General features: G+C 50.2%; 1 protein-coding gene across 1 annotated transcript in view; it reads right to left on the bottom strand.

Moving 5' to 3' along the window:
* Positions 1-23346, bottom strand: part of PADI2 (peptidyl arginine deiminase 2) — a 49116-nt gene that overhangs the window by 12547 nt on the left and 13223 nt on the right. The window contains exons 3-10 of the mRNA XM_057553339.1: positions 23007-23079; positions 16512-16573; positions 10559-10676; positions 9266-9391; positions 3746-3924; positions 1774-1877; positions 883-994; positions 237-344 (exon numbers count right to left, since the gene is read on the bottom strand). Of these exons, the coding sequence (XP_057409322.1) occupies positions 237-344; positions 883-994; positions 1774-1877; positions 3746-3924; positions 9266-9391; positions 10559-10676; positions 16512-16573; positions 23007-23079 (882 nt within the window). The remainder of the gene's footprint in view (positions 1-236; positions 345-882; positions 995-1773; positions 1878-3745; positions 3925-9265; positions 9392-10558; positions 10677-16511; positions 16574-23006; positions 23080-23346) is intronic.

Below are 23346 nucleotides of genomic sequence, written 5' to 3' on the forward strand. Positions count from 1 at the left end.
TCCCATGAGAGAACTCTCCATGTTTTGGAAAAGCATCAGTTATCAGAGCAGGAAAGGATGTTAGAGATTACTATCCCAACTGACCCATTTTGCAGATGAGAAGATGGAGGCAACAGACTTAATTTGCAGTAAACTGATTTGCCAGGGGTGCCCAAGGCCTCCCGATCACTCTGTCCTGTAAGAGTCCCCAGGATTGTGCCCTCCCCCATCCCCCAAGGTGGTCCTCAGCATCTCACCAGGAGCTGCTTCACTGGGAAATCCTTCAGGCTTCCGTCTCTGGGGGAGTCCAGAACCACAGGGAAGCCTTTGTGGGGGGCCTCGATGTAGCCAAACTCGATTTCATCCTGTGGGGACACGGGGAAGAGCCATCAGACGAGCCCAGGGGGCCACCAGTGAATATTAGCCAGCCTCCCCAATTCTCCTCTCAAGCACATGATGGCAGTGGTTTCTTATATATCCCTCCCTAGATAGTCTCTGCACATCCCCAGCATGTTTGTACTCATACTGACCCCATTTTAAAAAACATAACTGGTAACATCTGTATACATTTTCCGGCAAGTAACACCTTAACTGGAAGCGCATTCTTTATTTATAGATTGGCTTCTTTTTAGCTGATGTATAGTACTCCACAGAAAGGCTGTCCAATCATATGGTCACCCCCTTGCCCCGTGGATGGACATTTAGGTTATTTTGCAGTCTTCTGCTACCCTAAGAAGCTGCAGTGAATTACCTTGTACATTTCTGTCCCTATGCACACATGCACGTGTGATCTGAGGACAGAACTCGCATATGTGGAGCAGCTGGGCGCCAGGGCATTGACATTAAGCTGCCTCTTCTTGCCTGAGCCCTGGACCATGTCCTTCCCAGCTTGGGGTTCCTTACCTGGATCCAGCGATCTCCCCGGTTCATGTACTGGAAGCAGACCTTCAGTTCACAGTTGGTTTTCTCAACCAGGTTCTTCACCTCTTTCAGAAACAGGTAGTTGTCTTTCATGCTGAGAAGTGTAGGAAGAGGGGGAGGCCAAGAGGGAGGGTGAGAAGGGATGAGGGCCAGCCCACTGAGGTGGCAACAGCAGTTGGCATCTCTGGGCTGCGCTGGGCAGATGAGGCCACATCTGTGTTCAAAGGCACCTTTGCAAAGGCCACTGGAGTCAAGGGCCAAGCAAACTCATCCCTTCATGCAGTGTTTACCAAAGTCATGAACAAACAAAACGAGGGGGGGAATTCTCACCCTCACCTGCCCCAAAGCCTTACATCTCTGACTCCCTAGATTTCCAAGGAAGAGCTATGCCTAGCATGGAGGCAGGGGATGGGTCCAGGACAGCAGGGGTGTGTGGCCAGGTGATGTGGCCAGTATCACCAGCAGGCACTTCTTTCCCCTGCTTCTCATTTCGCTGTAGCTGTCTAGCACACAATAGATGCTCAGTTAAAGAATTGCTGGATGAATAAGATGAGTTGAATATCCATTGTAGAGAAAGATTCCTGACTACATGGTATGGGCCAAGAAGATATGGGAAAGAAATGCTAGCTATTATTTTTAGAGCACAAAAACTCTGTGCCAGGACCTTGGATGAATACTTCACCTGCTTCATCTCACTTAATCATCACAGTGACTCTGTGATGTGAGCGTCTCAGAGAAACAGAGGCTCAGAGAGGCCAAGTGAGTTGCTCGAGGTCACACAGCTAGTAAGTAACAGAATATGATCTGAACTCAGGTCTGTCTGCCCCTAAAGCCCCAGCTTTAGCCACTCTCTGCGCTGTGCCTACTGCTTACCAGCACACAAACACCGACAAGGGAGGCAGGATGTTGGGGGTCATGATCCACGGAGCAATCCGGAATGTCACGGTGTCCGTGAAGATGGGTGTCAGGGGGATCTCCTGGGCGTGGGAGAGAAGAGGAGGGGATCAAAGAGTCTTGTCAGGGTGCTTTTCACTCCTGCCTAACAAAGTGGGTGAAACCGATAACAGTATTACCTTAGGGAGCACTTACGGTGCGCCAGGTCCTATTTTTACATGCGAGATTTCATTTCTGCCTTACAATAACCCCAGAGGGTAGATAGTATTATAATCCTTGTTTTACAGATGGGGAAACCAAGCCACATAGCTGCTCAAGGTCACATGGTTAGTAAGTGGTAGAGCCTGTATTTAAGCCCAGGCAGTCTGGCTGCCGAGCCCATACTCTCAACCACTGTCTGATCTCGCTGCATCAAAGTTCTCTTCCTGAAATCGGCTCACATGATGGCTGAGCCAGCCCCGGCCTTCCTCTGTTTTTGCTCTGAGCACCTTGCCCTTTTCTATGTGTGAGTGTTATAATGTTATTGGGGAAAATTTTGATATGTCCACATTGTTCTTTAAGGAAAGGTTCGGGCAGCTTGCCTGCAACTTGAAGGAAGATGAGATATGATTCCTTTGCATGGCTGGCTTTGGAAAGCTACAGGAAACCGGCCCCTGCCCTTGGTGGGGAGGATGGAGGTGGCCTTTCCTGCATGGGTCTGCCTTTTTAAAAAAATTATTTATTTATTTAAATTTATTTTTGGCCACACTGCACGGCATGCAGGATCTCAGTTCCCTGACCAGGGATCGAACCTGTGCCCCCTGCAGTGGAAGCGCAGAGTCTTAACCACTGGACCACCAGGGAAGTCCCCCGGGGTCTGCCTTTTGAGTGTCCACTGGAGGGGGCCAATCTGAGAGACCCTGATGGCCAGGTTTCTCCAGGCACTGGGGGAGCAGGAGAAGCCCTCTCCCCACCCCTCCTGTTAGCTCTGCTTTTCCTGCCTTTGCCTTTTCCCAGTGACCTGAGGCTGCTTTGTGAATGAGATCTCACAAGCTTGTATGCTCTCAGCCACCCTGGGAAGCAGCAGTATTTGTCATTTCTGTTTTCCAGATGGGGCAACTAAGGCACAGGGAGTAAATTCACTTGCCCAATGTCTCATGGGCTCAAACCTGGGCCGTCTGACTCCAGAGCCCCTTCTCATAAATCTAAGCGAGACCTAGCTTCACCCTTGGCAGAGCCCACGGCCTCCTGCCTCAAAGCGGTCCGGGGATGGAACTGGGGAGCAAACCTTGTGTCTGAGAGGGCAGCCAGGTCCCTCCCTATATCTGAACAAAGCGGGGTGGGCCTGAGGGGCAGGGGTCTGGGGCTGCAGTTTTTGATGAGAGGTCCTTGTGGGCAGGACACATCCTAGGCTGGGGGGTGGGGGGCTTCTCCTCGGGAGGGGAAGGTGCTCTCCTCGTCCAGTTTCCCAAAACCAAGTGCAAAGGTGGGTGAGATGTCTGGCCACAGGGAGGGGACATGGCCTGCGACTGGGATTTGGGGTTCGGCCTGTGGTCAGAGTTGGTAGAACCCACAGCTAGGGTGTGGGACCAGGCAGGGAGGGAAGAACAGGGCACACGTGTGTGGCCTACTTTGCTTCTTGCGCTAACCATTGGCACTCTGTGCCTCAGAACTAGGCCCGCCCTCTGCAGGGAGAAGGACAGACGAGGGACAGGCATGAGGTAAGAAAAAATGACCTGGAGGGAATCCGGGGGAGTAGGTACAGTAAGGAGGATCCCCAGAGCATAGCTCAGTGGACGCTGGCAGACACATGTGGACGGTGGGGCATCTAGGTCTCCAAGCCTGGACCCCCTCCCCTTGGAGCTTTGAGGGGAGTAGAGCATCCTGGGGACCCCCCTGGGAGTGGCCCTCTAGAAGGAGCCCCACCTGGCCCGCAGCGCAGCCCCTCCTGCTAGAGGCCCGGAGCCCTCACCTCGGCCATATACTCCAGCAGGCTGACGTGGATGGAGACCAGGCCCGAGAAGCCCTCGTCGGGAAAACGTAGGCCTTCCACGAAGAACAGCAGCTCGGCAGAGCCACCCGTGTACTTGACCACGTGGTAGAGCTTCTGGCGGCCCAGGATGTGGATATAACGCTGGCCGAAAAACGGGTCTGGAGGGAGAAGGACCAAGGTCAGGCCCCACCCACAACCGTCCGTGGGGCGGGGTCACTGATGGGGGACGCGATGGCAGAGTAACCTGTCCTCTAGACACAGAGAGAAAAGCACAAGCAGAAAATGCCACCAGAAGGGCCGTGGCCTGGTCATCTTCCCAGCACTGTAGGGCCCTAGCCATGTGGCGCTCAAGCAGACACCCTTCCTGGCTTCTGGCTTCCTTGCCTATAAAGTGAGCTAACTCTCCCAGGAAGGGGACATGAGATGATAGCAGCTGAGGACCGGGCAGCCAGTGGTGTCAAGGAAGGGAATTATTGTTCCCATTTTACAGAGGAGGAAACAGTCCCAGAAATAAGAAATGGCTTGTCCGGAGTCACATAGCCAGTAAGTGGCTGAGCCGGGACTCAAATCCCTGTCTAGTTGTGAACCCCGACCTCTCCTCTCCTTTATATAAATAAAACACCAAAGTGCCCATTTGTGCCCCAAATTCTCCTCCATATAATGCGAGCCACATTGGCGTGTGGGCCTCTGGCTGCACGTTTTTGTGGCTGGTTTCTCCCGCGCTCCTGCCCCACTGAAACCACCCAGCTCTTCACAGCGCTGTTCCCTCTGCTTGGAAGAGTCATCTCCCTCCTTCTTTCAGGCCTTGATTTGTGTCACTTCTGGGAATCGTAGCCAGATCCCCCAGAGACCAAGCCAGGGGCTCTGTCTGGAGTTTCCGCAGCCCCCGTCCTTCCCCATCACAGCCTTTAAATGGACATGATCTCAGTGTTTAGTTGTTGGCTCTGAGAGACTGTCACCTGCATGGGGGCTGAGACAGGCCCGGTCCAGGGCAGGTTGTATTTAATAAATATCTACTGAATGAACCAATGGCTCCCACACCACTCCCCATGGGAGAATTTTCAGGCCAATTTGGAGCACATGTATTGAATTACTACTCTGTGACCACATGGGCAAGGACCTCTGGGGGACACAGAGACGGGCAAGAAGCAGCCCCTCTGTCTAGGAGCAGTGCTCAGCTTATGATAAGATGGCGCAGACGTGGGAAGCGTCATAGTAGAGCTACGGGGTGAGAGAGCCCGTGGGGTTATTGGGGTGAGGAGGGCAGGGGAAGGGAGGTGGGGTGGGAGGCGTTTGAGCAGAGAAAGGCAGCCTTTGAGATGCCCCTGGGGGCGGCAGAGGTGGGGTGCAGTGAGGAGAGGAGATACTTGCATTGCCCAAGGCATGGAGGTAGGACCCTATGCAGTTCCAGAAGGAGTTTCTTTATGCCCTGCAGAGCTGGAAGGGCAGAATCAGGCTCAGCTTAGTACTGTTGTCAACAACAATGGGTATGATTATTGACCAGTCACCTGAAGGCTAGAGCATGTAACTAGAACAGTCCTGGCATGAATAGGGTGCTTGATTAAAACTTGCAAAATGAATGGAGGAACCAGCAAAGCCCAGGCTCAGGATGGTTCCTCATGTAGGACAATGTGCTCAACTAGACCCTCGTTATACATCTCATTAAGGGTGGGTTACCTTAGTGGTTATGACTTCCAGAGTCAGAGAGATGCGGGTTCATGTACCTCTTTGGCTTACAAGCTGCAAAACCTCAGGGAATTCACTTAACCTCCCTGAGCCTCAGTTTACTCATCTGTTAAATGGGGGATAATAACACTTATGCCACAGGGTCCTTGCAAGATGAAATGGCAGCATCAGGAATTGAGGTAAACTCGGTAACCAAGGGTAACCATCGGTAACACAGCTGGGACTTGCTGGTATTACTACTATGAGAGCCCATGAATGTGTCAACACACCCCTTACTGCAAAATTCATGACCTTTTCATTGAATGGCTTAGGAACAGAAGGCAAAGAAAAATACCTCACCTCACCTTCCCTTAGGTGGGCCCAAGAAATGAGGCGTAAAGACTCAGACACTGGGTGTCCCAAGGAACAGCTCAAGACAGAAGGTGAAGTCCTTCTCACTCAGAAAAGACAACATATGCCTTGTGTCCCAATCACTAAGTAGATCCAGATGGCTCTGCATAATTTAAAAAATTCTCCCCCAGGCACCCAGGCCCTCCCATGTCCACCTGTCCCAGGTTGCACTTGAACTGGTGCTAGGAAAGAGATCCTCAGGCCTAGAAGCTGACTTGTCTTTGCAGAAAACTCCAAAACTTTCCCAGGGCTCTGGGCAGCTAGGTGGTGTGTGTGTGTGTGTGTGTGTGCGCTCCACCTGGGCCTGGGAGGATGGGGGTCTGGCAGGGGAGCTGGGCCAGATGGAAGGATGCGTTCTTGCCCATCTGCATGCAGATTTTTTCCCTCTATGGCCTGCAATTTACATGTGCCTCTCTTTCCGGTGTCTTGGGCCAGCTCTAGGCAGATTGATGACTTGGTGGGAACAATCCAGCCACTGTCCCGAGGAGCCTCCTTCCCCCATCCCCCGTCCCAGCTGGGTGCAGTCCTGCCTGAGTGTGACCAGCTCTCCCTGCAGGAACCAACAATGACCCTCTATTGAGCAGCCCACGTGCCTCGGGCTGGGCCCTGCCAGCCACCCTGACTTCTCCTTAGCCCCAGGCATCGGCCCCGCAGGCTGGCACGTGGCATAACCCTTCTGGTCACTTTGGAGCCATTCCACCTCCCAAGGAGACTCTTTGATAGGTGACCATCTGTCCTGGTTTGCCTGGGATTGAGGGGTTTCCCGGAATGAGGGCTTTTTAGTGCTAAAACAGGAAAATCCTGGGCAAACTAGGACAAGCTGGTCACTGCACCCTTGTAGGAAGAGGTCAGGTCCCAACTTTGGGATCCTGAGGCAGAATCTGAGGCTGGAGCACAGGCACCTGGGTCTTCCTAACAGCACTGGAGACACCTGTCCACTGCAATCATTATACAGTAAGTCCCCTACATACGAACCTTCAAGTTGCGAAATTTCAAAGATGCGAATGTGCGTTCCATCAATATCAGGCGTAAGTGAAACTGCAGCTTGCCCTCTGATTGTGTTAGTTGGGTACCTAGGTTAACTTTGTTGGACTTATGAACAAATTGGCCCTACGAATGCTCTCTTGGAACGGAACTCGTCCGTACGTAGGGGACTTACTGTAATTAATAATCATAATAATAACCCCCCCAAAGCAACAAGTGCCATCTATAGAGAGTGTTCCACGGGCCGGCTACTGAGTGCTGACACATGTTCCTTATCTAATCTCTATCACCAGCAGGAACTGTCAGGTCTCTCCTTAGCCCCACATCACATCACAAAAGAGGAACCCAAGGCCTGGGCTGGTAAGTAAACTTGCCCAGATCCAGGATTTGAACCTCCTGGGCTCTAGAGCTCCCTCTCAGGGTCCCTCAGCCTCCAGCCCAGCCCCCTGCCCTTGGGGGACACAGGTAACACATGACATTCATGTAACACAACATATTCTTATCCACAGGTGTACATGGATTTTGACGAAATGCCTGCATGGAAGAAAAGGAAGAAGAGGAAACTGTACCACAGATGAATTATTTTTCATCCTGTTCTTTAGTGTGGCACTGAGTATTCACCCAGGATTCCAATTTTGTGGGAAACTGACTATTCTGGGATCATCGCTGCATCAGTAACACCGCCCCTCCCCCCACATTGCAAGATGGCAGCCCAGATAAGACAGACTGGGGAACAGCATCTCAAAGCACTCACAGCAGTGGTTCCTCCTTTTCTTGTCTGCTCAGGACCCATCTCGATGGCAGTGAGGGAGAGGGACGCGATTAAGGGCCAGATCTCAATCCACTGCCATCAACAAAAAGACGCTCTAGATAACGTCCAGGTGTCACTCGTAGCAACAGGTTGAGTGTCACAATACGACACAATGTGGTCGAGAAGCCGAGATCCTGCTTGTACCCTTCCTGTCCGGCCGGCAGCCCCATCCCCCGTGGCAACCCTGGCCTGGACAGGGTAAACATCAACATCTCCGGCCCGCTTAGGCGGTGGAGCCGGCCTGACCCTGGGGACATTCCAACCTGCGTGAGGTCACTGCCCGAGCCCAGGGTGGATCCGGAGGAGGACTGGCTTCAGGTGGCAGCTGGGTCCACTGCTGTCCTGGCTAAATCCCTCCCTGAGGTGAGAGGGTCCAGGGCCACTGGGACCAAGTCCTCATGGCAACTGCTCTTAGTGGGCCTGGTCAGAGGAGGGGCCCAGAGCTAGGCTGGAGACCCTGGGCCCCCCAGAGAGCTGGGCATGTGGGGGAAGCCTCACCCTGCACCACAGCAAACGATTTTGCAGAGACAGCTTTTTAATACATAAATCAGACCTTGACAGTCGCTTGCTTAAAACCTTCTAACGGCTTTCCAGTGCACTTGGAATAAAATCAAGCCCTCTCCGCATGCCCTGGCCCCTGCCCAGTTCGCTGACCTTGACTCCAACACATGCCCCTCTTCCGGTCTTCTGTCTATTCCTCCAATACTGGTTGCTTCCTGCGGGCTTTATACGCGCTGTTCCCTCTGCTTACAACACTCTCCCCTCAGCTCATGAACGGCTGGTTCTTCCTCATTGTTGCTTTGGTTCTCAACTCAAATGTCGCCTGCTCGGAGAGGCCTTGCCGGACCATCTAAGCTAGCGGTGCCTCGCCTCTGCCCCTGCCGTTCTCTACTACTTGGTCTGTGTCATTTCCTCCAATTGTGCTCTCCGTTATGTCTCCCTCATTAGACCGTCTCCTTCCCGAGGGCAGGGTGTGATGGCAGAGTTCACCCAGGGATCCCGGCGCTGAGACCAGCACCTGGCACTGAGGGGGCTCAACAACGATTCACAGAAGGAACGAGACAGAGCAGGCAGCTGCGAGGATTAGCTCCATGGCGGAAGCACGTTTCTGACTCATTGGGGACCCAGGAGGCCCTGTCCTTGGCAAGAGGAGCAAGGGGTCCGCTCCTTGGGGGTGCCCACAGCATCATCAGGGGCTCTTTAAAAGTCAGGGGCAGTTCTCATGTTCAGAAAGTCTGAGATGAGCAGAAAACACCTGGTGGGGGTGGGAGGGAGTGGGTACCTGCCTCAGGTATGAAGGTGATGTGATTCTGGGAAAGATGGACCTCAAAAGCCCTTCCTCCCCTGGTTCATGTGGAACTCCTCTGGGTTCCATATAAATCTGTCACTGCCAACTCCTTTGAGGGAGGAGAGATCTATCCCACGGGTCCTCCTGACTTCACAGGACAACGGTGGTCCTGGTTACCATTACCAAGAAGCCAGTGCTGGCCCTCTCCAGTCACCTGCACCTGTGACTATTAAGGGAGGGGTCTGGGGAGCCTTAGAGGGAGGAGCTGGGCCCCCGAGGGGTATCTCAGAGGGCATTGACTGGATGGGAACTGCAGGAGGGCCAGGCTGGGGACACTCACTCTCCACGTAGAACACGCCCACTTTGTCCGAGTCCGACATAGAAATGTAGAGAACGATCTCGTATCCGGCGGGAAGGTGGTCGGGGCCTTTGGTCCGCAGGATCATCTGGGACATGTCCTTGAGGTCTGAAGGGTGGATGCATGAGGAGGTTAGAATTAAGAGAATTGCATTGGGGCGGGGTGGGGGGGTGGGGGAACTGGATGAAGGTGGTCAAAAGGTACACACTTCCAGTTGTAAGATAAATAAGTTACCAGGGATGTAACGTACAACATGATTAATGTAATTAACACGGCTGTATGTTACATATGAAAGTTGTTGACAGTAAATCCTAAGAGTTCTCATCACAATTTTGTTTTTCTATTTCTTTAATTTTGTACGTATATGAGATGATGGATGTTTACTAAACTTATTGTAATACTTACTTCATGATGTATGGAAATCAAATCATCATTATGCTGTCTACCTTAAACTTAGACAGTGTTGTATGTCAATTATATCTTAATTAAAAAAACAAAGGAGAATTGTGGCTAGAATGTTGGCCTGTTACTTTTATAATCAGGACAAAGCAAACCCCAAACCTGTGTATTGTGAAAAAGCATAAGAAGTAGTTGTCATCTCCAACACTACAGATGACTTCCTATAACCTTTTGGGAACTCCCTTCTGCTCCTTTTTCTACATGTGTACAACTTCTTAAAAAACGTGGTTCCTGGGGCTTCCCTGGTGGCGCAGTGGTTAAGACTCCGCCTGCCAATGCAGGGGACACGGGTTCGAGCCCTGGTCCGGGAAGATCCCACATAGAGCAGAGCAACTAAGCCCATGTGCCACAACTACTGAGCCTGTGCTCTAGAGCCTGTGAGCCACAACTACTGAGCCCGCGTGCCACAACTACTGAAGCCCGCACGCCTAGAGCCCGTGCTCCACAACAAGAGAAGCCACTGCAATGAGAAGCCCGCACACCTCAACAAAGAGTAGCCCCTGCTCACCACAACTAGAAAAAGCCCGTGCAGAGTAACAAAGACCCAATGCAGCCAAAAGTAAATAAATAAAATAATTTATAAAACAAAACAAAACAAACAAAAAAACTTTAAAAGAAAAAAAACATGGTTCCAATTGAACTATATCGATAGTTTTATCGTCTGTTTTTATCAGGAGTGGATACTTGAGTCCACCATCCTCAGGAGACCCAAGGTCACACCTGCCTCACCCTTGGCCCAGCCCAAGACTTATCATAAGTGCTTTCATTGCTCCTCCCTGCTCCCCACCCCAAGCTCAAGTGTGGATCCTGTGGTACCTTCCTTGCTGTAGACCTTCTCATCGCTGCAGTCCTCTTTGGGCAACCAGGGTGTGTCTCGGTCACAGTTCACCAGCAGGATGGCTCCTTGCCCCTCAGGGCCCCAGGTCCAGGATGCCTGCATTGGCGAGGAGAGAGGTCAGTGCTGTCTTCTCTATCTTCTGACAGATATTCTCAACCCCAGCGCAGACCCCATAGGACACTGGAGAGACAGCTTCAGGGTGAGACTCTTGCAGCCACTACCCGGGAATGTAAATTGGTGCAGCTATTATGCAAAACAGTATGGAGGCTCCTCAAAAAACTAAAAATAGAGTTGCCATATGATCCAGCAATCCCACTCCTGGGCATATACCCAGATAAAACTATAATTCGAAAAGATACATGTACCTCTATGTTCACAGCAGCACAATAGCCAAGACATGAAAACAACCTAAATGTCCATTGACAGATGAATGGATAAGGAAGATGTGGTATAAATAAATAAATAAACAAACAAACATAATACATACACACACACACACTGGAATATTACTCAGCCATTAAAAAGAATGAAATAATGCCATTTGCAGCAACATGGATGGACCTAGAGATTATCATACTAAGAGAAGTAAGTCAGAAAGAGAAAGACAAATACAATATGATATCACTTATATGTGGAATCTAAAATATGACACAAATGAACCTATCTACGAACCAGAAACAGACTCACAGACACAGAGAACAGCCTTGTGGTCGCCAATGGGGAGGTAGGGTGGGGGAGGGAAGGATTGGGAGTTTGGGGTTAGCAGATGAGAACTATTATATATAGGATGGGTAACAATGAGGTCTTACTGTATAACACAGGGAACTATATTCAATATCCTGTGATAAACCATAATGGAAAAAGACTATACATATGTAATATACGTCAAACTGAGTCACTTTGCTATACAGCAGAAATTAAACACAACTTTGTAAATCAACTATACTTCAATAAAATAAAATTTAAAAAAAAAGCATCTACCCATTGGGGCAACTGCGACCAGGCAAATGTGAGTCCTACATCTGATGCCTGGAGAAGGTCAGTGTAAGCACCAAAGGCAAGTTCAGGAGGGGGCAGAGAGAGACACAGAGACAGAAGGCTGACTTGAGCATTTCCAAGCCTCATGTCTGGTGTGCCATCGCCTGGAGTAGGGAGAAGGCAGGGAAGTGGAGGACGGCCAGAGAAATGAACAGGCAGACATTCTATGAAAGATGCTAAAGTATCCGAAGAGGAGGCATCACGCACCCTGATTTCAGACTATACTACAAAGCTACAGTAATCAAAACAGTATGGTGCTGGCACAAAGACAGACACGTAGATTAATGGAACAGAACAGAGAGCCCAGAAATGAAGCCACAGTTACATGGGCAATTAATATACAACATTGGAGGCAAGAATATACAATGGGGAAATGACAGCTTTCCAATAAATGGTGCTGGAAAACTGGACAGCTATATGCAAAAGAATCAAACTGGACTAATTTCTTATACCATACACAAAAATAAATTTAAAATGGATTAAAGACTTAAATGTAAGATCTGAAACCATAAAAATTCTAGAAGAAAACATAAGCAGTATGCTCTTTGACATCAATCTTAGTAGTATGTTTTTGGATCTGTCTCCTCAGGCAAGTGCAACAGAAGCAAAAATAAACAAATGGGACTACCTCAAAATATATAAATAGCTTTTGCACAGCAAAGGAAACCATCAACAAAATGAAAAGGCTGCCTACTGAATGGGAGAAGATGTTTGCAACAGATATATCTGATAAGGGGTTAATATCCAAAATATACAAAGGACTCATACAACTCAACATCAAAGAAACAAACAACCAGATTTTAAAAATGGGCAGAAAAGCTGAATAGACATTTTCCCGAAAGAAGACATACAGATGGCCAACAGGCACGTGAAAAGATGCTCAACATCACTAATCATCAGGGAAATACAAATCAAAACCACAATGAAATATCTCATCCCTGTCAGAACGACTATTACAAAAAAAGACAACAAATAGCAAGTGTTGGCGAGGATGTGGAGAAAGGGGAACCCTTGTGCACTGTTGGTGGGAATGTAAATTGGTGCAGCCACTATGGAAAACAGTACGGAGATTCCTCTAAAAATAAAAATAGAACTACTATGTGATCCAGCAATTCCACTCTTGGGTATTTATCCAAAGAAAATAAAAACACTAATTAGAAAAGATACATGCACCCCTGTGTTATTGCAGCATTATTTACAATAGCCAAGATATTGAAGCAACATAAGTGCCCATCAATAATGAATGGATAGAGAAGATGTGGTATATATATACACAATGAAATAGTACTCAGCCATAAAAAAGAATGAAATCTTGCCATTTGCAACAACATGGATGAACCTACAGGGTACTATGTTAAGTGAAATAAGTCAGACAGAGAGAGACAAATACTGCTGTATGGTGCATATGAAAGTTATTTATTTATTTTTGGCCTAGACTTGGCAGTGAAAGCGTGGAGTCCTAACCATTGGCCTGCCAGGGAATTCCCTGAAAGTTATGTTAAGAGAGTAAATCTTGGTTCTCATCACTAGGAAAAACTATTTATTTCAATTTCTTTAATTTTGTGTCTATATGAGATGATGGATTTCCACTGAACTTAGTGTGGTAATCATTTCAGGATGTATGTAAGTCAAATCACTACGCTGTACTCCTTAAACGTACACAGTGATATATGTCAATTATATCACAATAAAACTGGAAGAAGAAGAAAGTACCCAGAGGGGCTTAGGGGGAGTCTTCTGGATGAATGGACACCCAGCCATTTTCAAACATGCTCTGAGTGTTCCAAATGAGACCTGTAATATGATCCATTTTCAACATTGCAGCCAGAGTGATATTAGAACAAACTCCAACCAGATCATGTTGCTTTCCTGCTTTAAGCCCTGTCAGGAGCTCCCTGTTGACTTAGGATAAAGCTCCAATCTCTCACTGTGGCCCGCAAGGCCCTGTGAGACCTGCCAACCTCTGCATCTGTTCCCTTTCATCTTCCACCTCCCTCACTCTGCTTCCCCCATGCTGGCTGTCTCTTGGCCTCCCCCCGAAGACTCCAAGCTCAGGCTTTCGCATGCTGGTCCCTCTGTTACAAACCAGGGTTCCTGGCCTCCTTAATCGAAAGAAATTGATCAGAGGCCAGACAAGAAATTCAGGCAAGGCTTTAATGGGGCCTCTGCTGCAGCCGGGGGGAGCGAGAACAAACAGCAGGGTCCCTTGCTTGCTCGCTTGCCCAGGGGCGGGCAAGTTGGTTCCTAATACGGGGTGAGGGTGGGGTGTGTGCAGGGGTCGAGCCAGAGGGGTGGTTTGGGTGTTTTGCCCACTGCTTTGGTGGTGTTGAGTGCAGGGGGCATGCCCATTACGATGCTTTTGTTCGCGACCCCCTGCTTTTGCTCCCTGCTCTTCAGAAGTGGCAGTTGGGCTCTTTGGTCTCTTTGAATCTTTTTGTCCAGAATTTGCACGCAGTTATTTTTAGTCCCTTATAGTTTCTCTGTATTTTGTTGCTCAAGGAGATGTTTGTGCAGGTGCAATCACTGCAGTACTGCAGAAAAGGGTCCCAGGTCCCAGCCTGTCTCACCTCTGCCTGGAATGCTGTCCTGTCTCCCTTCACCTGGCCAACTCCACCCCTCCTTCTAGTGACAGCATAACCATTCCTTCTTCCTGGAAGCCTTTCTGATATTCCAGACCAAAGCAGTTTCCCTGGGTTTACACTCATGACACCGTACACGTTCTTTCTGGGGCAGACTTAGGACAATTGTGATGAAACAGCCACCCACGTCACTCTCTTTTTAACGTGGGTCCCCCCCCACTGGACTTCAGGCTCCCTGAGGGCAGGAGCTGCATTTCTCTCATTCTTTCTGCATCCCCAAGCCCTGACCCAGTCCTGAAATAGGAGATGCTGAACAAATATTTATGGGATAAATCAAAACAACAATGAGGTATCACCTCACTTCAGTCAGAATGGCCATCATTAAAAAGTCTACAAATAATAAATGCTGGAGAGGGTGTGGAGAAAAGGGAACCCTTTTACACTGTTGGTGGGAATGTAAACTGGTGCAGCCACTATGGAGAACAGTATGGAGGCTCCTCAAAAAACTAAAAATAGAACTACCATATGATCCAGCAATCCCTCTCCTGGGCATATATTGGACAAAACCATAATTCAAAAAGATACGTGCACCCCTATGTTCATAGCAGCACTATTCACAATAACCAAGACATGGAAATGACCTAAATGTCCGTCGACAGATGAACGGATAAAGAAGATGTGGTACATACACACAATGGAATATTACTCAGTCATTAAAAAGAATGAAATAATGCCATTTGCAGTAACATGGATGGACCTAGAGATTATCATACTAAGTAAGTCAGAAAGAGAAAGACAAATACCATATGATATCACTTCTATGTGGAATCTAAAATATGATGCAAATGAACATATTTATGAAACAAAAAACAGATTCACAAATATAGAGAATAGACTTGTGGTTGCCAAGGGGGAGGTGGGGTGGGGGAAGGAAGGAGTGGGAGTTTGGGATTAGCAGATGTAAACTTGTAATATATAGAATGGATAAACAACAAGGTCCTACTGTATAGCACAGGGAACTATATTCAATATCCTGGGATAAACTATGATGGAAAGGAATATGAAAAAGAATATATACATGTATAACTGAGTCACTTTGCTGTACAGCAGAAATTAAACACAATATACTTCAATAAAATTTAAAAAAATATTTATGGGATGAGTAAAGAACGTATGAAACTTCACTGGCCGAGATGGAGGAAGCCTGGGCAAGTTCAGGCCCACAGGGACCGGGTGAGTCCCCAGCTCCTCAGCGGAGGTCAGATACCTCAGAGGCCTCTGTGGTGCCTACCGGCACGTAGCTTGGCCATGGACACACGGAACATATGTGTGGGGCTGCCTTGGCCTCAGGAAGGCAGGGCTAGGGCAGAGCCCCCAGAGAAGCCTGGGGGAAGGGGCTCCCCTATAGGCCTGAGGACATGCAGAGAGTCTTCAGCTGGCTGCTAGGCCCCAGGCTTCTCACTGGGCTGTATTTATTTAGCTTTTTAAAGTATCCATCTCCATATAATTTAAACCAGGCTTTAGGTTGTTATTATAAAAGTAATGTATGGCCATGGCAAAAATTTAAATGCTATACAAGGGCAGAAAATGGAAAACAGAAGCCTGGATGTGCATAGAGCGAAACCAGCAGAGCTTAAAAACGGGGTTGAGGAAAAAGTAGGAATCAGCGACTTGGAGAACACAATGCTATCTGTCTGCACAAGTTAAAAATACACACACGCAAACCACACCGCATGTTTTGCAAGAATCACAGGAACAGAAAGTGACGTGTTAAAACCATTAAAGTGGTCCTTTGTGGGGGGAGCAGAATGGGAGTGGGGAATGCAGGATCAAAGAGAATAAATGAATGAATGAACAAATGAATGAATGATGAATGAACGAATAAATGAAAAACTAAAAACAGGAGAGGGGTTGTGCATGCACCATTAAAGATGATATGCCTTGACTTGGGAATGATTAATGCAATCTTCTGCTCCTGATGGTCAAAAAAAAGGCAAAATAATAAGAGCAAATGCTTTGGCAGTACTTCCTCTGTGGCAGGACATTCATCCTTTCCACCAACTCTATGAACTGGGTGTCCCCATCCTGTGGATGGGGCCCACTGAGACTCGGGAACCTGCTGCATAGCTGTCCCTCTAAGGAGCTTGCTCCTTGGTGGGCTCTGTCATTGGAGTGTGTGTCTGGGAACCTGTCTCCTCATCTGTAAAATGACAGTTGTTGAAGCTTGCTGCGAGGACCACGGCTGCCTGCAGGACCCAGCCTGGGGCTCTGGCCCCGGAAGCCCCCCGTTCAGTCCGCCCTTGTAGTGAGGTACCTTTCCTGGGTTGTTCTTTTCCACCACGCCGTCCCGGTCTGCATCCACATCCAGGGAGATCTCTGGGGACAGACACATGGGTGAGTTGCTGAGCCTGCCAGACTGGGTGGGGCTGGGACAGGAGGAAGATTAGGGTGGGATTAGGGTGCAGCTCACCCATTTGCTTGGTTCCCAGAAGGGGAGTGCCTTGCTGAGGGCATCTTAGCCAACCCCCTACCTCAACACCCCACTGCCGGATGGAAACACGAGCAGATACCGTGCAGACTGCGCAGCTCTTGGAGGGGCTGCCAGGTGGGTCAGGGATCTCTCACCCCTTTACTGTTCCTCAGTCAATTCTGGGTGGTGGATGGGATGAGCCTCATTGGACAGATTTGGGAGCCTCGGTTCAGAGAGGCCAAGTCACATGCCCAGGGGCACACAGGTCGCATTAGCAGAACTGAAGCACACACTGCATCTGGTCTGAATCGAAGCTCATATTTTGAAAACTTTCATAAGATTCCCTACCTGCCTTTCCTACTCTGCCCTAGGCGTGTGTGCACACGTGCATGTGTGTGCGTTTCTCTCCCAGAACTCCTGGTGGTCTAGGGCCCACCTCTAAGGACTGAGGGTTTTACTTTGGGTGGGAAACTGGGTCTTCAACCCCTCTTGATCTGAGGGTGCCCAAGAGGCCAGGCCGCCAGATAGAGGATCCAGAGCAGGGTCCCTGTTTATCCTTTCTCTTGGGGGAGGGACCTTCTCTATCCCTCGGCCTGCTGTGGGGACCGTGTGGGGCAGTGAAATGAGCCCAAGGTTTAGTACCAGACGGTGCTGGGCTTCAACCTTGGTTCTCTGCTTATAAGCTGTGTAGCTTTGGGCAGGTTAGACAGCTTCTCTGAGCCCCAGTTTCTTTATCTGAAAAACGGGGCCCTTTCCAGTGAGATGAGTTGCCCTAATTGCAATGGTGGGCACGACTGCCATTTTGAGCCGGATTTTTCTTGTCGTTGCTGTGGGAGCCGTCCTAGGCACTGTGGGGTGTTCAGCAGCAGCCCTGGCCTCTGCCCCCTGGATGCCAGTAACACCCCCCAGGTGTGACAACCAAAATGTCTCCAGATATTGCCAAGTGTCCTTTGGAAGGCAATATGGCCCCCTGAGTTACAGACCGACAGGGCGGGGCAGGGGAGTTGTTGGGAAGGTGATGGGCAGAATGACATAAGCTGGGTTCAGGCCCCCGAACTGCCCAGAGGGCTCGGCCTCATGCTGAGCATGACTTGGACGGAGGTAGGAGTTGGGTGGGAATGAATGGATTCCTGGGCAGTCCCCTTGGCAGGCGTGCTCTCTCCCTGAAGAGGCAGAAACATCTCCTCTCTCTCTCCTAAGTCGGGGGATTATATTCGGGGCCTCCCTTTGCCCACAGCCCAGTTCCCTCTTAACCCTGATTGTGGCTCTTCTGGGTCTTGAAGGAGGTGGGAGTGGGGGGGCTTTAAGGGCACCTGGTCCTTGGAGAGGCAGCACTCCCCACCTCTGCAGCCCCACTGTCAGATGCTATAGGAAATAGTTATATAAACTCCTCCCATTGATCCCATTCACGCAGCAAATCACTGTTGAGCATCTACTGTGTTCCAGGCACCACACAAGTCATGGGGACCAGTGGTGGGCAATCAGGGCCCCTGCCTGCTCCCAAGAAGCCCTCAGTCCTATGAGATAAATATTATTGTTCCCATTTTACAGGTGAGCAAACCCAGACTTGGAGACGTCACCTGTCAGCAAATTGGGCTGATGAGCTGGGAGGCTGGTGCAGGATAAGAATTCTAGGGAGAAAGCCAAGAAGGTGGCACCAGCAGCTACTGTTAAAGAGGCTGAAGGCTCAGATGGAGGAACATTGATTTTGGCTCCCAGACCTTCATGAACTTTCCAGCGGGACACTCCCTAGGGAACGCTGCCGTTTGGGGAGGCTGGCTTCCTGAAGCTCCTGCCTGGGGAGCAGCTGCAGACCCAGTCTCCTCCAGGAATCACGCTTTTCTTTTCAAGATAACAATCTCTCCTGCGCGTATAGTTCTTTGTGGACGGTACAGCCCTTCCCATGCGTGTTTTCCCTTCAATTGCCCCCCCTCTCCACCCAGCCACCCGTACCATACAGATGAGGAAACAGAGGCACCCAGCAGGGCATTGACCATGAAGTCCCCAGAGAGTGCAGAGCCAGGGGTCCCACTCGGGTCTCTGACTCCAGACTCCTGCCTTTGGCCGTTCCCTCCACTGTCTGAGGCTGACCTCTACCCTGGGCTGTTTCCAAAACCCAAGCCTGCCTTTCAAGACAAGGACTTGCTCCCCTGAAGTTCAGGGAAGTTGGCCACCTCCCCACCCTGGCAGCCGTCTGGCTTTGGTCTCTAGGCTGCAAGGTGGTTCCGCATCACGGATCCTGTGGTCCATGAAAGCAGTGCGGCACAGGAGAGAAATTATGAAGCGCTTCATCGTGCTTTACTTCATTACTTACTTTTTTTTTTGGCCGTGCAGCGCGGGTTGCGGCATCTTAGTTCCCTGACCAGGGATTAAACCCGGGCCATGGCAGTGAAAGCGCCAAGCCCCAACCACTGGACTGCCAGGGAATTCCCCACTATGAATTTCTTAAATTAAATTTTTAAAATCAATGTAATATTTGCACAATTCCAAAAAAAAAAAAAAAAATCAAACTACCAAATAGCTTCTGAAAAAATCCAGGAGTTCCTTGCCCAGCCCGTCCCCTCAGCTGCCTGAGGCAATCTCTATAATACCAAATAACATGTTTATTGCTCTTTCTTGGTTTATTAAATTCAGACAAGTTTCACTGACTTCCCATTATGAAATTCAGGCATTGCATAATGGGGCTCCCTTATCACCCACCTCCCGACCTCCCACGGTGCTTGACACGTTCTCTCTTATGACCCATGACCCAACTTCACAGTCAACTGGAATGGCTTCCTCTCCCCTCCACCCTCCCTCAGAAACCCTCTCAAGCTATAAGCCATCCCTCAAGGACTTCTCCCCTTCAAACCTTCCCCCAATGTCCAATTTAACTAGATTCCAAGGGATGATCTTTGTGGGGACGGGAGCAGGGCTGGCATGGCCTGCTCAGGGCTCTGGCCTCCCGGGATGGCTCTGTCTTCCCCGGGGGAGGAGGGAGAGGACATCTGTTTCAGGGCCGCTGGGGTCCAGACATTTCCCAGAGGCTCTGAATCCTACCTCAGCCCCCCAGAATAGCCCCAAGGTGTCTGGTGGCACCTGTGGTGTGGGGCAGATCAACTGGAAATGTCACTGGGACTGGGTTCAAGGCAGTCTGACCTGAGAATCAAAACACTGCCTCGGCTTCGACGCAGAGGCACAAGTGTTTTGGCTGGCTGCCGGCCCCCATGGGCAGTGGCAGGGTGCCGGGCCTTCTTGCCTAACAGGGCAGCTTGGGGAGGAAGGATTCTCTTCCCCAACAGCCAACTAGGGCAGCTATCCTCAGCTCTCCGGAGGGGGTGCAAGGAATGAGGGCCTTAGGCTGATGCTAAAAATTCTCAAGGCTCCTGTACGTGTACTGCTCTCATTGCCAGGACCACAGCAAAGAGGGTGAGATTATTCCTCCCTCCGCGATCCCTCCCCTCCCACTTTCCCCCTTAACCCGGAGGGCTTGGCAAATCAGCCCTAACTGGGGGCTCGGAGGCCCTCAGGGATCAATGAGTTCAAAACTCTCATTTTATAGCTGGGAAAAAGTGAGGTCTAGGGAATTCCCTGGGGGTCCAGTGGTTAGGACTTTGCACTTCCACTGCCGTGGGCCCGGGTTCGATCTCTCGTCGGGGAGCTAAGATCCTGCAAGCCGTGTGGTGCAGCCAAAAAAAAAAAAAAAAAAAAAAGAGGTCTGGAGGGGGATGGGACCGAGACCCACAGTCTGATTTGGCCAAGGGCATCATAGTTTTGTTCTTGAATCCCAGGAGGAAGACTGAGGCACAGGAAGGTTCTTCAGCTTCACCCAGGCAGAGAGAAAATGGGCTGCCCCGAGAGGAAGGGAGAAAAGCAAAGAGCATCGACTGAGCACCTAGCCCACGCCAGGCCCTCGGGACGCACCATCCCACTGAACCCTTGTAAACACTGCGCAAGAATGCACCGTGAATCGCACTTTGCAGATGAGGAAACAGGCTCAGGGTGGTGGTCACAATGTGGCTGGACGGGGCAGAGCCAGAACATTGTCCACTCTGAAGTCAGGGATTTTTTTGGCTCAGCGTGGACTCAGCACAGAACTAGGGTTAGACAGACTCAGATACATCCTTCGGGGGCAGCCCCACCATCCTGGGACATTCAGAGCGTTCCTGCCTCTGAGGTGTTGCCCCTGCATGATTACTCAGGGCATGGGGCTCAAGGGCTCCTGGGGTAGATGCCTGAGGGAATATGGGACCCGGAGGGGTCAGATAGACCAGTGGGTCTCAAAAGAAACCCAATTTTCACTAGGATTGCTGGTGGAACAGGAAACACAAGTTCAATGGGGTGAGTTTTTCATAAAGCTTTATTTCCGCAATGTAAACGACTGTCTTTTGTTCTGAGATTATGCCCTGCCTACTTTTTAGGTGTTAAAATGATGGTGATGACTGATGGTAATTGTTTTATTCCTGTCTTTTCTTTCTGGCCAAGTGTCAAAATGGTCAGGTTTACTATTTTTTGGTGGGGGGGAAGAGGGGACATTTTATTGACCCATGGAACCTAAATATCTGGAACTTGTGGCAGTTAAAGAAATAATTGTTCAGTGAGACCACAGCCTTGGAACCCCAGAAGGATGAGCCTGGTCATTCATCACGTGCGTATTTGGCATCTTCTGGAGTCTCATGCCTGCAGCACCGTGAGAAGCTTGCTCCGAGCACAAGCTTAGAGTCTTCTAGCAGAGCCCTGCCTCCTTACACGGCACTATTTTGCCGTCCATCCTGAGTCCGCCGTGATTTAGGGTGGAAGTCTCGTTAGTGGTGCTTTCAGCCCCTGGGCATCTCCCTTCTCTGCCAGGCCTCTGGCCACTGCCCTTCCTGCTAATGTCCTCAGGTGTCCTTGTCTCTGTGGGGTTAGGTTTCCTCAGGGACGGTCACCTGAGACAATCTGGGGGCACTGTGTGCCCGTGAGGTGGACACATGTGCCAGCCCTCAGCTGCGACTTGGGAGGCTTGGGTTTCATCTCCCAAGGCCCCCCGAGGTTGTCCTGAGGACCCTCTCACCCCCAAGGCCGGGTACTCACTCCCTCGGTGTGGAAAGAAGGGCAGGTGGCCAGCAGTCAAGCCCGTTTGGGAATAAGCTCAGAAGCAGGAGAGCACTGCTGTTGAGCCTATTTCAGTGGCTAAAGACACAGGGTTGGAGAAGGAGGGGCTGGCTTGGGAACTAGTTGTTTTGTGGGGGCAGTTCTGAGACCCCTGGAAGATGTGAGATAATTGAAATGGCGGGGTGTCCCACAAACCACTTTCAGGGTTTGTGGCCTCAGGCAACTTTTTGTTTGTTTTACTTGTTTTAGGAGCCTTGATTTTTCTCATCTGTAAAATGGGGACAATACTAGTATGTATTCTCAGAATAGATGTAAGAATAGATTGAGATCATGACAGTAAACCACTTAGTACTGGAGCCTGGCACACTGTAGGTGCTCAGTAAATGCCACCTCCTCACCAAAGTCCTGGACACAGAGCAGGCGTTCAGAAAATAGACATTGTTATTTTTAAAGCACTCAGCACATAGTTGACTCTCAGTAACTGGTAGTTCCCTCCCCCTGACATGTGGCCACTCTATCAATGTGAAACTGAGGCTGGATGGACAAAATGACCCACTGAAATGTCCCCCTGGCACATAAAAAAAGTAATACCTCCACTGCAGAGGAGTCGAGTGAATGAAGCTTCAGAAGACCACATCCTATGTGCCCTGGCATCCAGGGCAGGGGAGTGCATTGCAAATGGAAAGAACCCAGGAGGGGAATGATCCTGAGTTCTGGACCCAACCTGCTACTGAGTTGCTGTGTGACTTTGAACAAGTTCCCTAAGCTCTCTGGGCCTCAGTGTCCTTGTGAATCAAATGAAGGGCTTGGACTAGGTGAGTTAAGGACCCAGGCTGCATCTTTGTGTCCCTGGGCTGGGTCTGGGGAAGGCAAGTGTGTAGCTTGGATTGTTGAGGACAGCACAGGTTTTGTAGACAGGCCATTCCCCTCACTATGAGAGGCAAGCTCTTCTCCAGGCTGCAGGGGAGAGGCGGGAGAGGAACAGACTTTGCTCTTTCTCCTCCATGGCCCCCAGAGCCTGCGATGGGGACCCTGACATTGGGGTGAGTCGCTGGCAGACCAAGGCATGCCTCCTCCTGCAGCATCCCCACCCCAGGACAGAAGGGCCTGGGCACGTGTGGCATCACTTTTCAGGCCTGCATTATTCAGAGGAAGCTCTGAGTGCCAGGTCGGCAGCACTGAAAACAGCCCAAGTGCCGCTGAGAAGAGCAGCAATGCCAGCCCCTGGGAAACAAAGGCACCCAGGCCATAGCCACGTCAACTCACCAATGGCCGTGAGGAAGAGCCCAGCCTGGTCGATGGGGGTGATCCCCTCCTCCTCATAGTAGTTGACGGTGACCTTGACAGGGAGGGGGCACATTGGGAGGGAGAGAAGAGCAGAGATCACAGATCACAGGCAGGAAGATCTGCAATGACCACCTCCCTCCCTCACACCTCACAGCCTGTCAAGCTGACCCTCTCTAAACATCTGAACCCTCTCCTCCAGGAAGCACTCCTGGGTTGGTGGGCTGTTTCTCTCAGATTATCCAACTAGATAGGGGACTCCCCTTTCTCAGAGGGCATCCAGGGTGCCGACCTGCCCCCTGGTGCATTCTGCTGCTTGTGG

This window comes from Balaenoptera acutorostrata, chromosome 1 (genome assembly GCF_949987535.1).
Source record: "Balaenoptera acutorostrata chromosome 1, mBalAcu1.1, whole genome shotgun sequence".
In the NCBI taxonomy this organism is placed as follows: Eukaryota; Metazoa; Chordata; class Mammalia; order Artiodactyla; family Balaenopteridae; genus Balaenoptera; species Balaenoptera acutorostrata.